The following is a 23,055-nucleotide window of genomic DNA, read 5'->3' on the forward strand; positions in this document are numbered from 1 at the left end:
AATGGTTTTGAGGGAAAAAATCTATGGAAAAGTGTGAATGACCCTTGGGAAAAACTCTGGAAAAGCGGGAATGGCTCCGAGGAAACACCTCTGGAAAATGGGGATGACCCTCAGGAAAAACCTCTGGAAAAGCGGGAATGACACTTGGAGAAATCCTCTGGAAAAGTGGGAATGGTTTTGAGGAAAAATCTCTGGAAAAGCGGGAATGGCCCCGGGAGGGGCGGGAACGCTGCCGGGGGGTGAGGCTGAGCTCGGAGCCCGAGCGGTTCCTCATGATCCCTGGGGGGATTTTGGGAATTTCCCTGGGGGGATTTTGGGAATTTCCCTGGGGGGATTTTGGGCTGGAATTTGGGAATCTCCAGCATGTCCGAAGTTTATTTTCTCTGCCTGCCTGGAGTTGGTGTTGGGAGATTTTTATGCCTCATATCAGGGTTTGTTTTGTTTTATTTTATTTTATTTTGCTTTATTTTATTTTTTATTTTTATTTTACTTTCTCCTTTAATTTTTTCTCTAGTTTTAATATTTTATTTTATTTTTTATATTTTTATTATTTAATTTAAAAATTAAGTTAAAATTTAAAAATTAAATTTAAATTTATTTTTTCCTTTTTAAAAAGTATTTTGTTATATATCTTTTGGTATTTTATGTTTTATATTTTATTTTATAATTTTTTAACATTTAATTTAATTAATTTCCTTTTTCTTTCCTTTTATTTTATTTTTTCTTTCCCTTTTACCAAAAGCAGCCAGTCCTTTCCAGTAGAAAACCAGGCAACACCGGCAAGGGCCCATCTCCCCCTGGTATTTTAGTTAATTATTAGAATAAGATTTATTTTAATTAATTTAATTATTAGTGCTACTTTATTACCGCTCCCTCTTCCCGGAACCTTCCTGCGCGGCCGCGGGGCCCGCCCGGCCCCTTCCGCGCGCCGCGCCGGGGCTGCCCGCCGCGCTGCCTGATCGCCGCCGCCCGTTCCCGCTCCCGGCCCCGCCGCCGCGCCGGGAGCGAGCGGCGCCGCTGCCCGAGCCCGCCGGGAGGGGCGCGCGGAGCCGGCCCGGGGCGCGCCGAGAGCCGCGGCGGGGGCGGAGGGAAGGAGCGGCGGCTGGTCAGGCGAACGGCGGGGCCGGCGCCGGGCAGGCCCCCGCGGGGTCCTTCGGCGACGGGAGCGGAGGGAGCGCGAGCGGCGGCGGCGGCGGCGGCGGCGGCGATGAACCTGGAGCTGCTCGGTGGGGAATGGGGACGGGAACAACGGGAATGGGAACGGGAAAGGGAATGGGGAACGGGAATGGGAGCGGGAGCGATGAACCTGGAGCTGCTCGGTGGGGAATGGGGACGGGAACAACGGGAATGGGAATGGGGACGGGAGCGGGAACGATGAACCTGGAGCTGCTCGGTGGGAAACGGGAATGGGAATGGGAACCGGGAATGGGGACGGGAGCGATGAACCTGGAGCTGCTCGGTGGGGAATGGGAATGGGAACAACGGGAATGGGAATGGGAACCGGGAATGGGGACGGGAGCGATGAACCTGGAGCTGCTCGGTGGGAAACGGGAACCGGGAATGGGAGCGGGAATGGGGACGGGAATAGGAAGGGGAGCGATAAACCTGGAGCTGCTCGGTGAGAAACGGGAACAACGGGAATGGGAATGGGAGTGATGAACCTAGAGCTGCTCGGGAACGGGAACGGGAGCGGGAATCGGAACGAGAACCGGGGCCGGGAATGGGAATCGGAACGGGAGCGGGAAGCGGAGCGGGAGCGGCCGAGGGGCGGGGGCTGGAGCGGCGGCAGCGAGCGGGAGCGGGACGGGAATGAGGAGGAGCGGGGCCGGCGGGGCCGCTCCCGCTGAGCCGCCGCTCCGTTCGTTCGTCCGCAGAGTCCTTCGGGCAGAACTACCCCGAGGTACCGGCGGCACCGGGCGGGACCGGGCGGACTCACCGGGTCTGAGCGGGTCTGACCCGGGCTGAGCTCGTCCGGCTGGGCCTGGCTGGGTCGCACCGGCTCTCACGGGTGTCACCGGGTCGGGCGGGTCCCGGACGGGCACTGTCCCCACACTGTCCCTGCTGTGTCCCTGCCCTGTCCCACACTGTCCCCACCCTGTTCCCACTTTCCCTGTGCTGTCTCTACCATGTCCCCCCGCTGTCCCCCATTCTCTCCCACTGTCCCCACTCTGTCCTAGGCCTGTCCCCACCCTGTCCCCACCCTGTTCCCACTTTCCTTGTGCTGTCTCTACCATATCCCCCCCACTGTCCCCTGCTGTCCCTGCTCTGCCCCTATCATGACCCCGCTGTCCCCACCCTGTCCCCATGCTGTCCCCACGCTGTCCCTGCTTTCCCTGTGCTGTCTCTACCATGTCCCCCCATTCTCCCTGCAATGTCCCCGTGCTGTCCCCCATTCTCTCCCACCATCTCTGCTCTGTGCCCCCGCTGTCCCTGCCCTGTCCCCACCCTGTTCCCCTGCCCTCCCCACCGTGTCCCCGCTCTGTCCCTACCATGACCCTGCTGTCCCCACCCTGTCCCCACCCTGTCCCTTCTCTGTCCCCGCTTTCCCTGTGCTGTCTCTACCATGTCCCCCCACTGTCCCCACTGTCCCTGCTGTCCCCACTGTCCCCGCTGTCCCTGCTGTGGCTGTCCCCTGCTGTCCCCACTGTCCCTGCTGTCCCCACTGTCCCCGCTGTCCCTGCTGTGGCTGTCCCCTGCTGTCCCCACTGTCCCTGCTGTCCCTGCTGTGGCTGTCCCCTGCTGTCCCTGCTGTCCCCACTGTCCCTGCTGTCCCCACTGTCCCCACTGTCCCCGCCGTGGCTGTCCCCACTGTCCCTGCTGTCCCCACCGTGGCTGTCCCCGCTGTCCCCGCCGTGGCTGTCCTCACTGTCCCCGCCGTGGCTGTCCCCGCTGTCCCCGCCGTGGCTGTCCCCACTGTCCCCACTGTCCCTGCCGTGGCTGTCCCCACTGTCCCTGCTGTCCCCACCGTGGCTGTCCCCGCTGTCCCTGCCGTGGCTGTCCTCACTGTCCCCGCTGTCCCCACCGTGGCTGTCCTCACTGTCCCCGCTGTCCCCGCCGTGGCTGTCCCCACTGTCCCCACTGTCCCCGCTGTCCCCGCAGGAGGCGGACGGCACGCTGGACTGCATCAGCATGGCGCTGACGTGCACCTTCAACCGCTGGGGCACGCTGCTGGCCGTGGGCTGCAACGACGGCCGCATCGTCATCTGGGACTTCCTGACCCGCGGCATCGCCAAGATCATCAGCGCCCACATCCACCCCGTCTGCTCCCTCTGGTGAGTCCCGTGGGATCGCCAGGGAATCCCCACGGAATCCCCACGGAATTCCCACGGAATCCCCGGGGAACTGCTGGAGTCGCCACAGAGGAAATCCCTCAGGAATCCCCATGGAATCCCCACAGAATCCCTTGGGAGTCCCCGTGGAATCACCTGGGAATGTCCATGGAATCCCCATGGAATTCCTATGAAATCCCCAGGGAATCCCTATGGAAGTCCCACAGAATCCCTAGGGAACTGCTGGAGTCCCCACAGAGTCCCCAGAAAATCCCTCAGGAATCCCTATGGAATCCCCACATAATCCCTTGGGAGTCCCTGTGGAATCACCTAGGAATGTCCATGGAATCCCTCAAGAACTACAGGAGTCCCCAGGGAATCCTCAGGGATCCCCAGGGAGCTTAAGAATGCCCATGAAACCCCCATGGAATCCCTCAGGAGCTGCAGGAGCCCTCATGGAATCCCCACAGAATCCCTTGGGAAGCCCATTCCCTCAGGAACTGCAGGAGTCCCCACAGAATCCCTTGGGAATCCCCATGGAATCCCCCAGGAAGGCCCATGGAATTCCCATGGAATCCCTCAGGAACTGCAGGAGTCCCTGAGGAATCCCCCATGGAATCCCTCAGGGATCCCCAGGGAATCCCCATGAAATCCTCTGGGAATGCCCATGGAATCCCTTGGGAACTGCAGGAGTCCCCATGGAATCCCCAGCTCTCCTTTTCTCTGTGGCTGGATTTGGCCTTTTCCCCTGGATGTATTTGATTCCTGTAAGGAATACATTTATTGGGAATTCCCTGAGCTCCTTTCCCCCACCCTGACCTTCAAGGAATGACATTTTTGGGAATTCCCTGAGCTCCTTTCCCCTGGCTGCATTTGACTCCTGTAAGGAATAACTTTGTGAATTCCAAGTCCTTCCCCCCGACCATTAAGGAACGACATTCTTTGGGAATTCCCTGAGCTCCTTTCCCCCCCGCCGACCTTCAAGGAATGACATTTTTGGGAATTCCCTGAGCTCCTTTCCCCTGCCGACCTTCAAGGAGTGACATTTTTGGTAATTCCCTGAGCTCCTTTCCCCCACCCTGACCTTCAAGGAATGACATTTTTGGGAATTCCCTGAGCTCCTTTCCCCCTGCCGACCTTCAAGGAATGACATTTTTGTGAATTCCCTGAGCTCCTTTCCCCCTGCCGACCTTCAAGGAATGACATTTTTGTGAATTCCCTGAGCTCCTTTCCCTGACCCTGACCTTCAAGGAATGACATTTTTGTGAATTCCATGAGCTCCTTTCCCACCCCCAACCTTCAAGGAATGACATTTTTGGGAATTCCCTCCCTGTGCCGCAGCTGGAGCTTCAAGGAATGACATTTTTGTGAATTCCCTGAGCTCCTTTCCCCAACCCTGACCTTCAAGGAATGACATTTTTGGGAATTCCCTGGGCTCCTTTCCCCCACCCTGACCTTCAAGGAATGACATTTTTGGGAATTCCCTCCCTGTGCCGCAGCTGGAGCCGGGACGGGCACAAGCTGGTCAGCGCCTCCACGGACAACATCGTGTCGCAGTGGGACGTTCTGTCCGGGGACTGCGACCAGCGCTTCCGCTTCCCCTCGCCCATCCTCAAGGTCCAGTACCACCCCCGCGACCAGTAAGTGTCCCGGGATCCTCCCAGCTGCTTCCGGGGATTCCCCCTGGAATCCTCGGGGTTGGGTTTTTGGGAGGGTCAGGAGGTGGGAATGCGTGGTTGGGTTTGAAATTCCCGCACAAGCTCGGAGGTGGGAAAGAAATTAAAGCAGGCTTTCCCAGGATCTCCTGAGCTCCTCCATCCAGCTCAGTGGTTTTTTTTGCTGGAAATGCTTGCCAAGATCTCCTGAATTCCTTGATCCAGCTTGATGCTTTTTTAGCTCTAACCATGGAAACCCTTCCCAAGATCTCCTGAATTTCCTGAATCCCTCGATTCACCTCGATGTTTTTTAGCTCTAACCATGGAAACTCTTCCCAAGATCTCCTGAATTTCCTGAATCCCTCAATCCACCCCGATGTTTTTTTAGCTCTAATCATGGAAACCCTTCTCAGGGTCTCCTGAACTCCTTGATCTACCTCAATGTTTTTTTTTCTGGAAACCCTTCCCCAGATCTCCTGAATTCCTCAATCCACCCCAGTGTTTTTTTAGCTCTAATCATGGAAACCCTTCCCAAGATCTCCTGAATTCCTCAATCCACCCCAGTGTTTTTTTAGCTCTAATCATGGAAACCCTTCCCAGGGTCTCCTGAATTCCTCGATCCACCCCAGTGTTTTTTTACTTCTAATCATGGAAACCCTTCCCAAGATCTCCTGAATTCCTCGATCCACCCCGATGTTTTTTAGCTCTAACCATGAAAACCCTTCCCAATACCTCCTGAATTTCCTGAACCCCTCGATCCACCCCGATGTTTTTGGCCGTGGGAACCCTTCCCAAAGGCCGGAATTCCCAGCTCTCCCTGGCGTTGCAGGAACAGGGTGCTGGTGTGTCCCATGAAGTCGGCCCCGGTGATGCTGACCCTGTCGGACTCCAAGCACGTGGTGCTGCCTGTGGACGACGACTCCGACCTCAACGTGGTGGCCTCGTTTGACCGCCGGGGGGAATACATCTACACCGGGAACGCCAAGGGCAAGGTCAGCCCCACCCCCGGGACCCCCGGGCAGCACCGGGAATTCCCCATGGAAAACCTCCCGGGGCAGGGCAGGGCAGGCAGCAGCAGGAATTCCCCATGGAAAACCTCCCCCTGGGGCAGGGCAGGGCAGGCAGCAGCAGGAATTCCCCATGGAAAACCTCCCCCTGGGGCAGGGCAGGGCAGGCAGCAGCAGGAATTCCCCATGGAAAACCTCCCGGGGCAGGGCAGGGCAGGCAGCAGCAGGAATTCCCCATGGAAAACCTCCCGGGGCAGGGCAGGACCAGGCAGCAGCAGGAATTCCCCATGGAAAACCTCCCCCCGGGGCAGGGCAGGGCAGGCAGCAGCAGGAATTCCCCATGGAAAACCTCCCGGGGCACCGAGCCTTCCTCCCGGGGCACCGAGCCTTCCTCCCGGGGCAGGGCCCAGGGCCAGGCAGCAGCAGGAATTCCCCATGGAAAATTGGGGGTCAGGCTTTGGAAGTGCCCCAGGAGGGTTTGGGGTGTCCGACCCTGGAGGTGGCACTGAGTGCTCGGGGTGGGAATGGGACACCTTGGTGGGTGAGGGCACGGGGAGGGGTTTGGGGAGCAGGGAGAAGCACAGGAATGGATTTGGGGAACAAGGATGGGTTTGGGGAGCAGGGAGGGGTACAGGGAAGGGTTTGGGGAGCAGGGATGGGCTTGGGGAGAAGTGAGGAGCACAGGAATGGGTTTGGGGAGCAGGAGTGGATTTAGGGAACAGGTGAAGGGCACAGGAATGGATTTGGGGAACAGGGATGGATTTGGGGAGCAGTGAGAGGCACGGGAATGGGTTTGGGAAGCAGGGATGAGTTTGGGGAGCAGTGAGGAGCACAGGGAAGGGTTTGGGGAGCAGGGATAGGTTTGGGGAGCAGGAGTGGATTTCAGGAGAAGTGAGTGGCACAGGGATGGATTTGGGGAGCAGGGATGGGTTTGGGGGACAGTGAGTGGCACAGGGATGGATTTGGGGAGCAGAGACAGTCACAGATTTGGGTTTGGGAACAGGGATGGGTTTGGGGAAAAGATGAGGGACACAGGAATGGGTTTGGGGAGCACTGAGGGGCCTGGGGAGGGATTTGGGGCACAGGGATGGATTTGGGGAACAGGTGAGGTGCACAGGAAGGTGTTTGGGGAACAGGCATAGGGATGGATTTGGGAAGAGGTGAGGGGCACAGGGAAGGATTTAGGGAACAGGGACAGGCGCAAGGAAGGATTTAGGGAACAGGGACAGGCGCAGGGATGGATTTAGGGAACAGGGACAGGTGCAGGGATGGATTTAGGGAACAGGGACAGGCGCAGGGATGGATTTAGGGAACAGGGACAGGTGCAGAGATGGCTGCAGGGTTCAGGGAACAGGTGAGGGATTTCTTGAGGATCCTGGAGGGGTTTTCCAACCTCAGGGGTTTTGGGATCTTTGACGGTTTTTTTGACACATTTTTGGGACGTTTTCCCTGCGTTTCTGTCTCAGCAGCTCCCGCAGCGTCCCCGGGTGGGCTCCCAGGGTTCTGTTTCAGGTGAAGCCACTGATTGTTCTCTGTCTGCTCAATCTTCAGATCTTGGTCTTAAAAACAGACACTCAGGATCTTGTTGCTTCCTTCAGAGTGACCACAGGGACCAGCAACACCACGGCCATTAAATCCATCGAGTTCGCCCGCAAAGGGAGGTGAGCGCCCCGTGGGGATCCGGGGACTGCAGGGAGCTCCTCAGAGCCCTCAGCTCTGCCGCAGGACGGGATTTGTGATTGATTGATTGATTGATTGATTGTTTTTTCATGGATTTGTCCCCGTTCTGCTGCAGCTGCTTCCTGATCAACACGGCCGACCGGATCATCCGCGTGTACGACGGGCGGGAGATCCTGACCTGCGGGCGCGACGGCGAGCCCGAGCCCATGCAGAAACTGCAGGACCTGGTCAACAGGTCTGGGACGGGGACAGGGACAGGGACAGGGGACAGACAGGAGAGGGGACAGGGACAGGGGAAGGGACAGGGACAGACAGGAGAGGGGACAGGGACAGGGGAAGGGACAGGGACAGGGGACAGACAGGAGAGGGGACAGGGACAGGGGAAGGGACAGGGACAGGAGAGGGGACAGGGGAAGGGACAGAGACAGGAGAGGGGACATGGGAAGGGACAGGGACAAGGGAGGGGACAGGGACAGGGGACAGACAGGAGAGGGGACAGGGACAGGGGAAGGGACAGGGACAGGGGAAGGGACAGGGACAGGGGACAGACAGGGGAGGGGACAGAGACAGGGGCATGGGGACAGTGGCAGGGACAGGGGAGGGAAAAGGAACATGGGAGGGGTCAGGGACAGGGGAGAGGGACAGTGGCAGGGACAGGGGACAGGGACAGGGGAACAGGTCGGGGGACAGGTCAGGGACAGGGATGGGAGAGGCATGGGGACAGGAGAGAGGACAGGGGAGCGGACAGGGGCATGGGGACAGGACAGGGACAGGGGAGGGACATGGGGACAGGGGAGCAGACAGGGACAGGGGCATGGGGACAGGTCGGGGGACAGGACAGGGACAGAGGACAGGGGAGGGGACAGGACTGGGGACTAGCAAGGGGACTGGGGACAGTTTAGGGGGGACTGAGGATAGGGGACAGGACTGAGGACAGAGGAAGGGCATGGGGACAGGTGAGGGGCATGGGGACAGGTGAGGGCAGGGCCTGGGGACAGGAGAGGGGCACTGGAACAGGCGAGGGGACCAGGGAGGGGACAGGGGAAGAGGGACAGGGATAGAGGGACAGGGACAAGGGAGGGGACTGGGGACAGGGGAAGGGACAGGGACAGAGGGACAGGGACAAGGGACAGCAGAGGGGTGCAGGAGGGGTGTGGGGACAGCTGAGGGGCTCGGGGGTGGCTTTGGGGAGCAGCAGTGCATTTGGGCAGCTGGTGAGGGGCTAAACTTGAGGCACAGAATGTGAAAGATATGAAAACCCAAACCTAAAATATAAAGCTTAAATATCAATAAAAAAATATATAAGCTTAAATCTAAAAGCGGCAGAGACTCTGAAAACATAATACCTAAAACTGAGGTACAGAATGTGGAAAACGTAAAAGCCCAAACCTAAAATATAAATCTTTAATATAAATTAAAAAATATATGAGCTTAAATATAAATTAAAAAAATATATAAGCTTAAATATCAATTGAAAAAATATATAAGCTTAAATCTAAAAGCGGCACAGACTCTGAAAACATAATACCTAAACTTGAGGCACAGAATGTGGAAAACTGAAAAGCCCAAACCTAAAATATAAATCTTAAATATAAACAAAACATATTCTAAAACATATAGACATAATATAGAAATAATAACATATAAATGATAAATCTATAACTAAACGTATAAATAATAAATGTATAAGTAATAAATGCATAAATAATAAATGTATAAATAATAAATGTATAAATAAGAAACGCATAAATAAGAAACGTATAAATAAGAAATATATAAATAATAAACGTATAAATAAGAAACGTATAAATAAGAAATGTATAAATAAGAAACGTATAAAGAAACGTATAAATAATAAAAGTATAAATAAGAAACTTATAAATTAGAAATGTATAAATAAGAAACATATAAATAATAAAAGTATAAATAAGAAACTTATAAATAAGAAACGTATAAATAAGAAACATAAATAAAAACATAAAACATAATATATAAATATATTTTTATATAGATGTATATTTATATATAAGTATATTTAATCTAAATAAAAATAATAAAATAATAAAAATAATAAAAACAATAAAATAATAAAAATAATATAAAAATAATAAAAAAACAATACAACAATAATAAAACCTAGAAGTTTAGACATAAGAGCAGTGCAGTCCGTGGAAGCACAGCCCCAGCCGTGTGTCCCCCAGGACGCCCTGGAAGAAGTGCTGCTTCTCGGGGGACGGCGAGTACATCGTGGCGGGCTCGGCGCGCCAGCACGCGCTCTACATCTGGGAGAAGAGCATCGGCAACCTGGTGAAGATCCTGCACGGCACCCGCGGCGAGCTGCTGCTGGACGTGGCAGTGAGGAACCCCCCTGCCCCGGGCTGCCCCTGGCACGGCGGGATTGGCACGCCCCAATTCCCGATTTGCTCATGAAGGTTTTCTTTTCTCGTTCTCGCTCGCCGGCAGTGGCACCCGGTGCGCCCCATCATCGCCTCCATCTCCAGCGGGGTGGTTTCCATTTGGGCTCAGAACCAGGTGGTGAGTGAGGGGTTGGGGTTGATCCCTCGGGAGTTGGGCCTGCCACGGGATTGGCCAGGGAAATTTTGGCTGATCCAGCCCTGGAGGTGTCCCGGGATGGGTTGGACAGTGGATAAAGGGAATAAAATGGGTGAAAAAAGTGGGATCCCTCCCAACCCATTCCAGGATTCCCTGGGCTGGTTTGGATGGGACATAGGGAATAAATCCTTCCCTGGGAGGGGCTGGGATGGGATTCCCAGAGGAGCTGGGGCTGCTCCAGCCCTGGGAGTGTCCCAAAATGGATTGGACAGGGGATAAAGTGAATAAAATTAATCAAATGGGTAAAATGGATCAAATGACACCTGGGATAGTGGGAGGTGTCCCTGCCCAGGGGATTGGATGATCCCTTCCAACCCAACCCATTCCTGAATTCCCTGGGCTGGTTTGGATGGGATGTTGGGAATAAATCTTTTCCTGGGATGGAATTCCCAAAGAATCCATGGCTGCTCCATCCCTGGGAGTGTCCCAGGATGGGTTGAACAGTGAATAAAGTGAATAAAATGGATTAAATTGGTAAAAATGCACCCTGGGATAGTGGGAGGTATCCCTGTCCATGGGATTGAACGATTCCTTCCATCCCAACCCATTCCAGGATTCCCTGGGGAGGTTTCGGTGGGATATTGGGAATAAATCCTTCCCTTGGAGGGAATTCCAGAGGAGCTGGGGCTGCTCCATCCCAGGCAGTTTCCCAGGATTTATTAAATCTGCTTTTTTATGATTTTTTTTTTTCAGGAAAACTGGAGTGCTTTTGCCCCTGATTTCAAGGAGTTGGATGAAAATGTGGAATATGAGGAGAGGGAATCGGAATTTGACATTGAGGACGAGGATAAGAGCGAGCCAGAGCAGACAGGTGCTGCCCAAACCATTCCCAAAAAATTCCCAAAAAGTTCCCAAACCATTCCCAAAAAAATTCCCAAACTGTTCCTGAAAAATCCCAAAAAATCCCCAAAAAGTTCCCAAACTATTCCCAAAAAATACCCAAAAATGCCCAAAAAATTGTTTTGTGCTTTAATAAAAATTATTTTGGGCTCGTTTTGTGCTATGATAGGAAATATTTTAGATTTATGTTTTAATATGAATTATTTTACCTTTTTTTTTTGTTTTTACAGGAAATAATTTAGAATTGTTTTTTACTTTAATAGGAAATATTTAAGTTTGTTTTGTGCTTTAATGTGAATTATTTTAGGCCCATTTTGTGCCATTGTAGGAAATATTTTAGTGCTGTTTTTAGGATTTTTCCTGCTGGGACAGGAGAGTCTCCAGGTTATTTTTGGGTGTTTTTCCTGGAGTTCATTCCCGATTTTTGGGTGTTTTTCCCAGAGTTCATTCCCGGTTGTTTTTGGGTGTTTTCCTGGAGTTCATTCCCAGGTTTTGGGTGTTTTTCCCGAGTTTGTTCCCGGCTGTTTTTTGGGTGTTTTTCCTGGAGTTCATTCCCGGTTGTTTTTGGGTGATTTTCCCAGAGTTCATTCCCGGTTTTTGGGTGATTTTCCCGGAGTTAATTCCCGGTTATTTGGGTGATTTTCCCGGAGTTCATTCCCGGTTGTTTTTGGGTGTTTTCCCGGAGCTCATTCCCGGTTTTTTGGGTGTTTTCCCTGGAGTACATTCCCGGTTGTTTTTGGGTGTTTTGCCCGGAGTTAATTCCCGGTTATTTGGGTGATTTTCCCGGAGTTCATTCCCGGTTGTTTTTGGGTGTTTTCCCGGAGCTCATTCCCGGTTTTTTGGGTGTTTTCCCTGGAGTACATTCCCGGTTGTTTTTGGGTGTTTTTCCCGGAGTTCATTCCCGGTTTTTGGGTGATTTTCCCGGAGTTAATTCCCGGTTATTTGGGTGATTTTCCCGGAGTTCATTCCCGGTTGTTTTTGGGTGTTTTCCCGGAGCTCATTCCCGGTTTTTTGGGTGTTTTCCCTGGAGTACATTCCCGGTTGTTTTTGGGTGTTTTTCCCGGAGTTCATTCCCGGTTTTTGGGTGTCTTTCCCAGAATTAATTCCCGTTTTCCCGCTGCAGGGGCGGATGCTGCCGAGGATGAGGAGGTGGACGTGACCAGCGTGGATCCCATCGCCGCCTTCTGCAGCAGGTGCCAGGCCCTGGAGCCAGTTCATTAACACTGACCCAGAAACTCCTTAATGAGCACTAATTAACCTTCGCAGAGCGTTCCCTTTGCAAACCCAGCATTCCCTTTGGAACCACAGAATTCCCTTTAGAAACCACAAAATTCCTGTTATAAATCCCAACATCCCTCTTAAACATTCCCTTCATAAAACCCAGAATTCCCTTTGGAAAACAAAACATTCCCTTTAAACATTCCCTTTATAAACCCCAAAATTCCCTTTATAAACCCCAAGATTCCCTTTGGAAAACCCAACATTCCCTTTTTAATGTTCCCTTTATAAAATCCAACCTTCCCTTTAAACATTCCCTTTATAAAACCCAAAGTTCCCTTTAGAAACCCCAACATTCCCTTTATAAAACCAAACATTCCCTTTGGACATTCCTTTAGAAACCACAAAATTCCTGGTATAAATCCCAACACTCCCTTTAAACATTCCCATTATACCACCCAAAATTCCGTTTAGAAAACTCAGCATTCCCTTTAAACGTTCCCTCCATAAAACCGTAAAATTCACATTATAAACCACAGAATTCCTGTTATAAATCCCAACATTCCCTTCATAAACCACAAAATCCCCATCCCAAACCTTGTTCAAAACCCCAAAATCCCCATCCCAAGCCTGTTCTAAACCCAAAAATTCCCATCCCAACTCCCAAAATCCCCATCCCAACCCCCACAAACCCCTTTAAAAAACCCAAAATCCCTATCCCAAACCTTTTTCCAATCCCAAAAATCCCTGTCCCAAACCCCAAAATCCCCATCCCAAAATGCCATCCCAAACCTGTCCCAACCCCCAAAACCCCAACCTAAACCCCACCCCAACCTCCAAAATCCCCATCCCAAACCCCAAAATCCTTGTTCCTAAACCCATTCTAAACCCAAAAATTGCCATCCCAAACCCCCCAAATCCCCATCCCAACCCACAAAACCCCATCCCAACCCCCAAACCCTCATCCCAAAACCCCATCCCAAAACCCCATCCCAAACCCTAAATCCCCATCCCAATCCCTGTTCTAACCCCCAAATCTCCATCCCAACCCCCAAACCCCCATCCCAACCCCCAAACCCCCATCCCAACCCCCAAACCCCATCCCAACCCCCAATCCCCATCCCAACCCCCAAACCCCCATCCCAATCCCCATCCCAACCCCCAAAGCCCCATCCCGCTCCCTGCTCCGGCCCCCATCCCCGTTCCAACCCCCAAATCCCCATCCCAACCCCCAAAACTCCATCCCAATCCCGTTCCAACCCCCAAAGCCCATCCCAAACCCCATCCCAACCCCCAAATCCCCATCTCAACCCCCAAAACCCCATCCCAATCCTCGTTCTAACCCCCAAATCCCCATCCCAACCCCCAAAACCCCATCCCAATCCCTGTTCCAACCCCCAAAGCCCATCCCAAACCCCATCCCAAACCCCCATCCCAACCCCCAAAGCCCCAAATCCCCATCCCACTCCCCTCTCCAGCCCCCAATCCCCGTTCCAGCCCCCCAAAGCCCTTTCCAACCCCCATCCCAACCTCCAAACCCCCATCCCAACCCCCAAATCCCCATCCCACTCCCCTCTCCAGCCCCCAATCCCCGTTCCAGCCCCCCAATCCCCGTTCCAACCCCCAAATCCCCATCCCACTCCCCGTTCCAGCCCCCAATCCCCGTTCCAGCCCCCCAGCCCCCATCCCAACCCCCAAAGCCCATCCCAACCCCCCAACCCCCAAACCCCCATCCCAATCCCCTCTCCAGCCCCCAATCCCGTTCCAACCCCCAATCCCCATCCCGCTCCCCGCTCCGGCCCCCATCCCCGTTCCAGCCCCTCAAACCCCCATCCCAACCCCCAAAACTCCATCCCAATCCCGTTCCAATCCCCAAACCCCATCCCAACCCCCAAAACCCCATCCCAATCCCTGTTCCAACCCCCAAAGCCCATCCCAAACCCCATCCCAAACCCCCATCCCAACCCCCAAAGCCCCAAATCCCCATCCTACTCCCCTCTCCAGCCCCCAATCCCCGTTCCAGCCCCCCAAAGCCCTTTCCAACCCCCATCCCAACCTCCAAACCCCCATCCCAACCCCCAAAGCTCCATCCCAATCCCCTCTCCAGGCCCCAATCCCCGTTCCAGCCCCCCAATCCCCGTTCCAACCCCCAAATCCCCATCCCACTCCCCGTTCCAACCCCCAATCCCCGTTCCAGCCCCCCAGCCCCCATCCCAACCCCCAAAGCCCATCCAAACCCCCATCCCAATCCCCTCTCCAGCCCCCAATCCCCATCCCAGCCCCCCAAACCCCCTCCCAACCCCCAAAACTCCATCCCAATCCCGTTCCAACCCCCAAACCCCCATCGCGCTCCCCGCTCCGGTGCTCACCCCGGACCCTGTGGGCGGCAGTGACGAGGAGCTGGAGGACGCGCGGGCGCTGCTCTACCTGCCCATCGCGCCCGAGGTGGAGGACCCCGAGGAGAGCCCCTACGGGCCGCCCCCCGAGGCCGCGCCCGGCGCGCTGCCCGACGACGCGCTCGGCCCCGACAGGAAGCGCCCCGGCGCCCCCGACGGCGCCCAGAACCCCAAGAAGAAACCCAAAACCACCAACATCGAGCTCCAGGGAGTCCCCAGTGATGGTGGGTGGCAGATGACGAGGGGTTGGGGGTTTGGGGGTCTGGGCCCCCGAGGGTTTGGGGGTGTTGGGAAGGGTCTGATCCCAGGGGTTTTGGGGTTTGGGGATCTGGTCCTGAGGGGTTTGGGGTGATGGGAGGGATCTGATCCCAGGGATTTTAGGGTTTGGGGATCTGGTACCGAGGGTTTTGGGGAGTTGGGAGGGACCTGATTCTGAGGGGTTTGGGGTGTTGGGAGGGACCTGATTCTGAGGGGTTTGGGGTGTTGGGAGGGATCTGATTCTGAGGGTTTTGGGATGTTGGGAGGGACCTGATCCCGAGGGGTTTGGGGGTCTGGGCCCCCGAGGGTTTTAGGGTGTTGGGAAGGATCTGATCCCAGGGATTTTAGGGTTTGGGGATCTGGTACCGAGGGTTTTGGGATGTTGGGAGGGATCTGATCCCAGGGGTTTTGGGGTTTGGGGATCTGGTCCCGAGGGTTTTGGGGAGTTGGGAGAGACCTGATCCCGAGGGGTTTCGGGGTCTGGGCCCCCGAGGGTTTGGGGGTCTGGTCCCCCAAGGGTTTGGGGGTGTTGGGAAGGATCTGATCCCAGGGGTTTTGGGGTTTGGGGATCTGGTCCTGAGCGTTTTGGGGAGTTAGGAGGGATCTGATCCTGAGGGGTTTGAGGGTCTGATCCTGAGGGTTTTAGGGCATTGGGAGGGATCTGATCCCAGGGGTTTTGGGGTTTGGGGATCTGGTCCTGAGGGGTTTGGGGAATTGGGAGGGACCTGATCCTGAGGGGTTTGGGGTGTTGGGAAGGATCTGATCCCAGGGGTTTTGGGGTTTGGGGATCTGGTCCCGAGGGTTTGGGGGTCTGGTCCTGGAGGGTTTGGGGGGTTTGGAGGGGTCTGATCCTGAGGGCTTTGAGGTGTTGGGAAGGATCTGATCAGGATTTCAGGGTTTTGGGGTTTGGGGATCTGGTCCCAAGGGTTTTGGGGAGTTGGGAGGGACCTGATCCCGAGGGGTTTGGGGTGTTGGGAGGGATCTGATCCCAGGGATTTTGGGGTTTGGGGATCTGGTACCGAGAGTTTTGGGATGTTGGGAGGGACCTGATCCTGAGGGGTTTTGGGATGTTGGGAGGGATCTGATCCCGAGGATTTTGAGGTGTTGGGAGGGATCTGATCCCAAGGGTTTGGGGTTTGGGGGTCTGGTCCCCCGAGGGGTTTTGGGGTGTTGGGAGGGACCCAGTTCCAAGGATTTTAGAGTTTTAGGGCATTTGGAGGGATCTGCTCCAAGGGTTGTAGGGCATTTGGAGATGGATCTGATCCCAAGGGTTTTGGGGTGTTGGGAAGGATCTGATCCCGAGGGGTTTGGGGGATTGGGGGTCTGATCCCAAGGGGTTTGAGGGGTTGGGAGGGAGCTGATCCCAGGGGTTTGGGATGTTGGGAGGGATCTGAATCCAAGGGTTTGAGGGGTTGGGAGGGATCTGATCCCAAGTGTTTGGGGTATTGGGAAGGATCTGATCCCAGGGGTTTTGGGGTGCTGGGAGGGATCCAGTTCCAAGGGTTTTAGGGTGTTGGGAGGGATCTGATCAGGATTTTAGAGTTTTGGGTTGTTGGGAAGGATCCAATTCCAGGGCTTTTGGGGTGTTGCGAGTGATCTGATCTCAAGATTCCAGAGTTTCCAACTCACCCCAAACCCCAATTCCCCCCCCAAATTCCCCTCTCCCAGAAGTGCACCCGCTGCTGGGCGTGAAGGGCGACGGTAAATCCAAGAAGAAGCAGGCGGGCAGGCCCAAAGGATCCAAAGGTAAAGACAAAGATTCTCCGTTCAAACCCAAACTCTACAAAGGGGACAGAGCCTCTTTCCCCCTGGAAGGAGCGGCCAAGGGCAAAGCGCAGGCGGAGCTGGGCCAGCCCCTGGCAGGTAAGGACACCTGGCACCCCCCTGGTGGCCTGCCTTTGGCACCCCCAAAATTCCAAATTCCTCCCTCCCCGCTCGCCCGCTGCCAAGGAAGAGGTTAAAATCGGATTTTTGGGGGTTTTTTTAAGTAGAAAACGGGAATAAAATCGAGTTGTGCACGTAGGGAAATGGAGGCGGGGTTGGTTTCTGTGTGCTGCACGTTGGAGGGGATTTGTGGTGTGGAGGTGGTCCTAAATTCAAATTGTTTTAATTGGTTTCATTGCTTGAAGTCCTTCCCTCAAATCCTGCAGAAGTCAGGAAATGTTTTGGGAGAAAAATGAAGGATTTGGCAGTTTTGTGGTGTGGAGGTGGTCCTAAATTCAAATTGTTTTAATTGGTTTAATTGGTTTCATTGCTTGAAGTCCTTCCGTCAAATCCTGCAGAAGTCAGGAAATATTTTGGGGGGAAATGAAGGATTCTGCAGTTTTGTGGTGTTAAGCTGGTCCTAAATTCAAAATATTTCAGTTGTTTTATTTGGTTTAATTCCTTCCCTCAGATCCTGCAGAAATGACTGAATATCTGAATTTGGGCTGATCTGGGGGGAAAAACGAAGGATTCCACAGTTTTGTGGTGTTAAGCTGGTCCTAAATTCAAATTCTTTTAATTGTTTGAATTGGTTTCATTTGTTTTCTGCACAAGTCAGGACATATTTTGGGGGGAAATGAAGGATTCCACAGTTTTGTGGTGTGGAGGTGATCCTGAATTTAAATTGTTTTAATTGTTTTAATTGGTTTCATTGGTTTAATTCCTTCCCTCAGCTCCTGCAGAAGTCAGGAAATATTCTGGGGAGGAAATGAAGGATTCCACAGTTTTGTGGTGTTAAGCTGGTCCTGAATTCAAAGTATTTTAATTGATTTCATTCCTTCCCTCAGATCCTGCAGAAATGACTGAATATCTGGATTTGGGCTGATTTTGGGGGGAAAAATTAAGGATTACGCAGTTTTGTGGTGTTGACCTGGTCCAAAATTCAAAGTATTTTAATTTTTTAAATTTGTTTCATTGGTTGAAGTCCTTCCCTCAAGTCCTGCAGAAGTCATGAAATACTTTGGGGGGAAAATGAAGTATTTTGCAGTTTTGTGGTGTTGAGCTGGTCCTAAATTCAAATTATTTTCATTGTTTTCATTGGTTTCCTGCAGAAGTCAGGAAATATTCTGGGGGAAAATGAATGATTCTGCAGTTTTGTGGTGTGGAGGTGGTGCTGAATTCAAATTGTTTTAATTGTTTTGATTGGTTTCATTGGTTTAATTTCCTTCCCTCAGCTCCTGCAGAAATGACTAAATATCTGGATTTGGGCTGATTTTTTGGGGAAAATTAAAGATTCCACAGTTTTGTGGTGTGGAGGTGATCCTAAATTCAGATTGTTTTAATTATTTTAATTCATTTCATTGGTTTAATTCCTTCCCTCAGATCCTGCCGAAGTCAGGAAATATTCTGGGGAGAGAATGAAGGATTCCTCAATTTTGTGGTGTTGAGCTGGTCCTAAATTCAAATTATTTTAATTATGAAATGAGAAAGGATTAAGATTTAATTGAGATTTAAAGATTAAGGATTTAATTGAGAAATAAGAAAGGATCATGGCCTGGAACGTGAACATTGGGATTTCCTAGGAGAATTCCAATCTTTGGCTTCCAAGCAGTGCTGGATCCTTGGATTTTCCATGTTGGAGGGGCTGCTTTAATTTTAAATCAACATTTAATTTTTAATTAACACTTAATTTTTAATTAACATTTAATTTTTAATTAACCTTTCCATACTGAGGAGGGGCTGACTGTGACTTTGTACTCAGCTGCTGTCCCTAATTCCTGGTTTTCTGTGGAGTGCCTTCCTCCCTGGGAAATCCCATTCCCAGTCCCTCTGGAATATTCCAGATCCAGCAGCAGAGCAGCCCCGCTCCTTTCCTGGTTTTTCTGCTTTTCCCTCTCCTTTTCCAGCCCTCTTTGGAAGGATTTTGGTGCAGGAAAATCTGGGATTTTTTTGCTGCAGGAAAATCTGGGATTGATTTCCCTGCTTTGAGGTTGGGATGAGATTCCTGAGCCAACCTGGGAATTTGTTTGCCTCAAAAATGGATTTAGACCCAAATCCCGTTGGATTTTCCCATCAGCTGGAGCTCCCAAAAATCTGCTTTTAGGCTTTGCTTGCCTGCGGTGGCTTGGGATGAAGGGAAATAGGGGAAAATTCCTGCCTGGAATGGTGAGGAGCTCCCAGAGGAACTCCTGGAAACGTCCAAGGATTGAGGTTGCCACAGAATGGGATGGGATTTAAACCACCCCAGCCATGACATTCCATGAAAATCCCTATTTTCCTGGAATTCCTGAGCTGGGGAGGATCCAGCAGAGATTCCCAGTGCTGGAATCTCTGTAGGAACCACATGGGGAGAGGAAAGAATCCATCCCTTGGCTCTTCCCAAAGCCACAGAATTCCGTGGAATTCCCTCTTCCCGTTGTCCTCTTTGTGCCTTGCACCCAAAATTCCCAACATTTTTGGCCACCAGCTTTTCCTCGGGGTTCCAAATTCCCGTGGAATTCCTGTGGAATTTGGATCCAGGTTCCCTTTCCCATCCCAGAATTCCCATGAATTCTGCTGCTTCCTGCAGGAGCCAACCCGGGGCTGAAGCAGCTGCACAGGGAGAATTTTCCTGGGAAATCTTTGGGATTTCCATGTGGCAGCTGCATGGCTGGGACTGGGATTAATTATCTTCATTAATTCATTCTCTTAATTCATTTTCTGCTGGCAGAAAATGTTAAAATCAGGGGTTTTTTGTGTTAAACCCGGCTTAAAATCAAGCAATTTCCTCGTTTCACAGTTCAGAATAAAATCCTCTGCTCTGGTTTCACCCACGCTTAGGTGGGGCTTTATTTCCTTGGTATTTCTTGGAAATTTGGGGGATTATGAATTATTTGACACCAGGTGAGTTTGGGAATAAAGAATTTCTGAGCTGTGCTGCGCTCCCAGAATCTCAAATAACTCGCAGAGCTCTCAGCAGCCTCTTGATACTGAAATTTTGGGGCTTTTAGCTACAAAATCTCACCCACTCCCATTTTTCCCTGCATTTCCCATTTCTTTTCCCTGCATTTCCCATTTTCCCCATGCATTTCCATTTTTTCCCTGCATTTCCCTTTTTTTTCCAGACATCCCATTTTTCCCCTCCATTTCCCATTTCCCCCTGCATTTCCCATTTTTCCCCCCATATTTCCCATTTTTCCCCAGATTTCCCATTTTTTCCCCAGATTTCCAATTTCTTTCCTTGCGTCTCCCATTTTTCCTCTGCATCTCCCATTTTCCCCCTGAATTTCAGATTTTTCCCAGATTTCCCATTTCCCCCCTTCATTTCCCATTTCCCCCCTGCATTTCCCTTTTTTCCCCGATATCCCATTTTTTTGACCTGCATTTCCCTTTTTTTTCCAGATACCCCATTTTTTCCCCTTCATTTCCCATTTCCCCCCAGATTTCCCATTTTCCCCCTTGCATTTCCATTTTTTTCTGCCCAGATATCCCATTTTTCCCCCTGCGTTTCCCATTTCCCCCCATTTCCCATCCCCCCTGCACTTCCCGTGTTTCCCATTTTCCCGCTGGGGCTCTCTGGATGCGGGGAGCCCCGGGATGGGGCTGGAATCTCACTTTTCCCTCTCTGCTCTCTTCAGCAGGTGGTGCAATCTCAGAGTTGCTATGAAGACTCTCCCTTCTCTCCCTGTCTCCTTTCCTCTCTTGGCTGCCCGTGTGGAAAGGCCGGAATTCCCAGGCAGGACTGGCACAGACTGAATTAATTCCGTGGATTCAGGGAGGGATTTGGGGCAGGAATGACTCTGGAAGAGGGAGCAGCCTCCGTCCCTCCTGCTGCCTCTCCACGGATCAGGCTGGCACTGAGCTCCAGCCGGGAATTTTGGGGACAAATCCCTGTCCCAAAGTGACCTGAGCCCCTTCCCTGCCACTCCAGAGCTTCTCCACCTCTTCTCTCCCAAAATCTCTCAGCATTCCCGGATGGAAGAGCAGCCCAAAGTGTGAGTTTGGATTCCTGTCTCCTGCCAAATCTCCCTTTTCCAGCTGGGAATTCCCATCTCGCTGATCCCGGCTTTTCCCTGCCTGACAGGATCAGGGCAGAGCTGCTGATCCCAGCCCAAATTTTCAGGAATTTCCAGTGGGATCTGAGGAGCTGAGGCCCCTCTGGAGTTTTCCTCGGTTTTATGTTTATTTTTCCCGCTCTGCCAGTGGCAGAAGGAGCAGCTTTAGATAAAAAAAAGTCATTTTCCAATGGATTTTTTTTTCCCAGCCTCTGATTCCCAAAGCTCTGCTGGAATTCCCTCCTGTCCTTTCCAGTTTTGTTCCTTCTCTTCCCTGGGAAATTCTCCTCCGGGAATATCCAAGCTCCTCCTCGATAAACAAAAACCAATTTTTTCCTCAGAATCGAAGCAGAACTTTTCCAAGGATTTCTGTTTTTCCCATTTGTGGGTTAAAAATGGAAGCTGGCAGCTCATTCCCAACTTTTATTCCTTCAGAATTTCCTGTGGGAATGGGAATGACACTATCCCCATCAAGCACTCACAGCCTGGCACTTCTTATCCCACACCAACATCCTGAGCAAAGGAAATTTCATCCCTAAATCCCTTTTTTTCCCCCAGACTTTGGAGTTTCAGTGTTCCCCAGGTGGAATTATTGGGATTATCAGGAGCTGTTTAAATTTCCTGGGTGTCCTGCAGGAATCAAAAGCAGGAAGGGAATTGGGAAGTGACGGATTTGCAGCCAGAACTGTGCAGGTATAAAAGTGAGGAGAGACAAAACATTTGGAAATCAGAGCTTTTGAAATTTTCCCAAACTTGATGTTTTCATTCCCAGCTTTGGGGACATTTGGGTTCATTTGGGGAAATTTATGACCACGAGTGTAAAATTCCTTTTTTTTTTCTTCCTTTTGCCTGTGGGGTGGCTCTGCCGTGCCAAACCCACCCTGGGTGCTGGGCCTGACCTCCCAAATTAAAAATGCCCAGGCCAAGGTTCTGCAAGTTGGGTTAAAGCATCGAATCCCCCCAAACTCAGCTTTCCCTCTGTACAGTGTAAATGCCTTTGTTATTTCCCATCTTTATTTTATTTCCTGCTTTATTCCCATCCTTATTTCCTGGTCTGTTCCCATCTGTATTTTATTTCCTGATTATTTCCATCTTTATTTTATTTCCCGGTTTGTTTTCATGCTTATTTCCTGCCTTATTCCCATCTCTGTTTTATTTCTCACTTTGTTCCCTTCTTTATTGTATTTCCTTCTTTATTCCCATCCTTATTTTATTTTATTTCCTGGTTTTTCCCATCCTTATTTTATTTTATTTCCTGCTTTGCTCTTATCCTTATTTTCTTTCCTTTATTCCCATCCTTATTTTCTTTCCTGCTTTATTCCCAACCTAATTTTATTTTATTTTCTGGTTATTCCCATCCTTATTTTATTTTATTTCCTGCTTTATTCCCATCCTTATTTTCTTTCCCGGTTTGTTCCCATCCTTATATTATTTCTTGCCTTGTTCCCATCTTTATTTTATTTCCCTATTTTTTTCCCATCCTTATTTTATTCCCTGGTTTTGTACAATATCCAATCAGTTCCTGCAGCGGTGGTGGTTCTGTGTTTGTAAATAAAGAGGTACCTTCCATTTCCTAAAATCCACGGGTAAATCTTGGCTTTTCCATGGAAAAGTTGGGGGTTTCTGTCGTGCTGGAATTCGGGAATCTTTCAAACACGCCGTTTTTGGGGTTTATAGGGTATTTTTTTGTTGGTTTTATGAAGGGAGAGGAGTAAACCTGGAGTAAAACCAAGCCCTGAGTGCTCAGAGAATGAAATTCCCGGAGAATCCGTGGCTGCCCCAGGCCAGGCTGGATGGTTTGGAGCATCCTGGGATGGTGGGATGGGTGGGATTTGTGGGATTTGAGGTTTGTTTCCCTGCCCAACCCGCAGCAGTCTGGAATTCCCAGATCCCTGAGCGCCCTCGGAGCCGGGCTGGAAAAGGGGAGCTGGACACGGAGCTGGGATGGGGGAGGGCAGCTCCAGGGGGGATTGGGGCTGGAAAATCCTCCTGGAGTTGTGGGAATTCTTCAGTTCAGTTTAAGGAGTGTGAGGAAGGGAAATGGATCCGAATTTGGGGTTGCCGGGTTTCGGCAAACCCAAATCCCTGTGGGAATCCAGGGATGCCCATCAGGAGACTCTGATTATGGCATGTCTTTTCTGTAAAATTGTGGTTAAAAACTA

The 23,055-nt window shown here is 51.5% G+C and overlaps 1 protein-coding gene across 7 annotated transcripts; it reads left to right on the forward strand.

The window, feature by feature from the left end:
- Window positions 1-1,155: 1,155 nt before the first annotated feature.
- Window positions 1,156-22,472, forward strand: RBBP5 (RB binding protein 5, histone lysine methyltransferase complex subunit). Of its 7 annotated transcripts, none has more exons than XM_085561265.1 (14): window positions 1,156-1,618; window positions 1,875-1,900; window positions 3,100-3,272; window positions 4,769-4,909; window positions 5,754-5,916; window positions 7,483-7,592; window positions 7,727-7,846; window positions 9,813-9,966; window positions 10,075-10,146; window positions 10,918-11,035; window positions 12,188-12,257; window positions 14,673-14,902; window positions 16,605-16,799; window positions 20,477-22,472. In XM_085561265.1, the coding sequence occupies exons 1-14, from the start codon at window positions 1,234-1,236 to the stop codon at window positions 20,503-20,505; spliced, it is 1,986 nt and encodes a 661-aa protein (XP_085417391.1). In that variant the 5' UTR covers window positions 1,156-1,233; the 3' UTR covers window positions 20,506-22,472. The 7 variants fall into 7 exon arrangements, with proteins under 7 accessions (XP_085417391.1, XP_085417392.1, XP_085417394.1 ...); XM_085561266.1 differs by having other exon boundaries at window positions 20,480-22,472; XM_085561268.1 differs by having other exon boundaries at window positions 16,605-16,682.
- The last annotated feature ends 583 nt before the right edge of the window (window positions 22,473-23,055 follow it).

Source organism: Lonchura striata, chromosome 26 (assembly GCF_050655825.1).
Source record: "Lonchura striata isolate lonStrDom1 chromosome 26, ASM5065582v1, whole genome shotgun sequence".
Taxonomy (NCBI): Eukaryota; Metazoa; Chordata; class Aves; order Passeriformes; family Estrildidae; genus Lonchura; species Lonchura striata.

Excerpts from the sequence above, each read along its gene's own strand:
- RBBP5 (XM_085561265.1), top strand. The coding sequence starts at position 1,234 with ATGGGGACGGGAACAACGGGAATGGGAACGGGAAAGGGAATGGGGAAC. Across the intron at positions 7,593-7,726 it reads GAGTTCGCCCGCAAAGGGAG|CTGCTTCCTGATCAACACGG; the intron begins GTGAGCGCCCCG and ends GTTCTGCTGCAG. Across the intron at positions 10,147-10,917 it reads TTTGGGCTCAGAACCAGGTG|GAAAACTGGAGTGCTTTTGC; the intron begins GTGAGTGAGGGG and ends TTTTTTTTTCAG.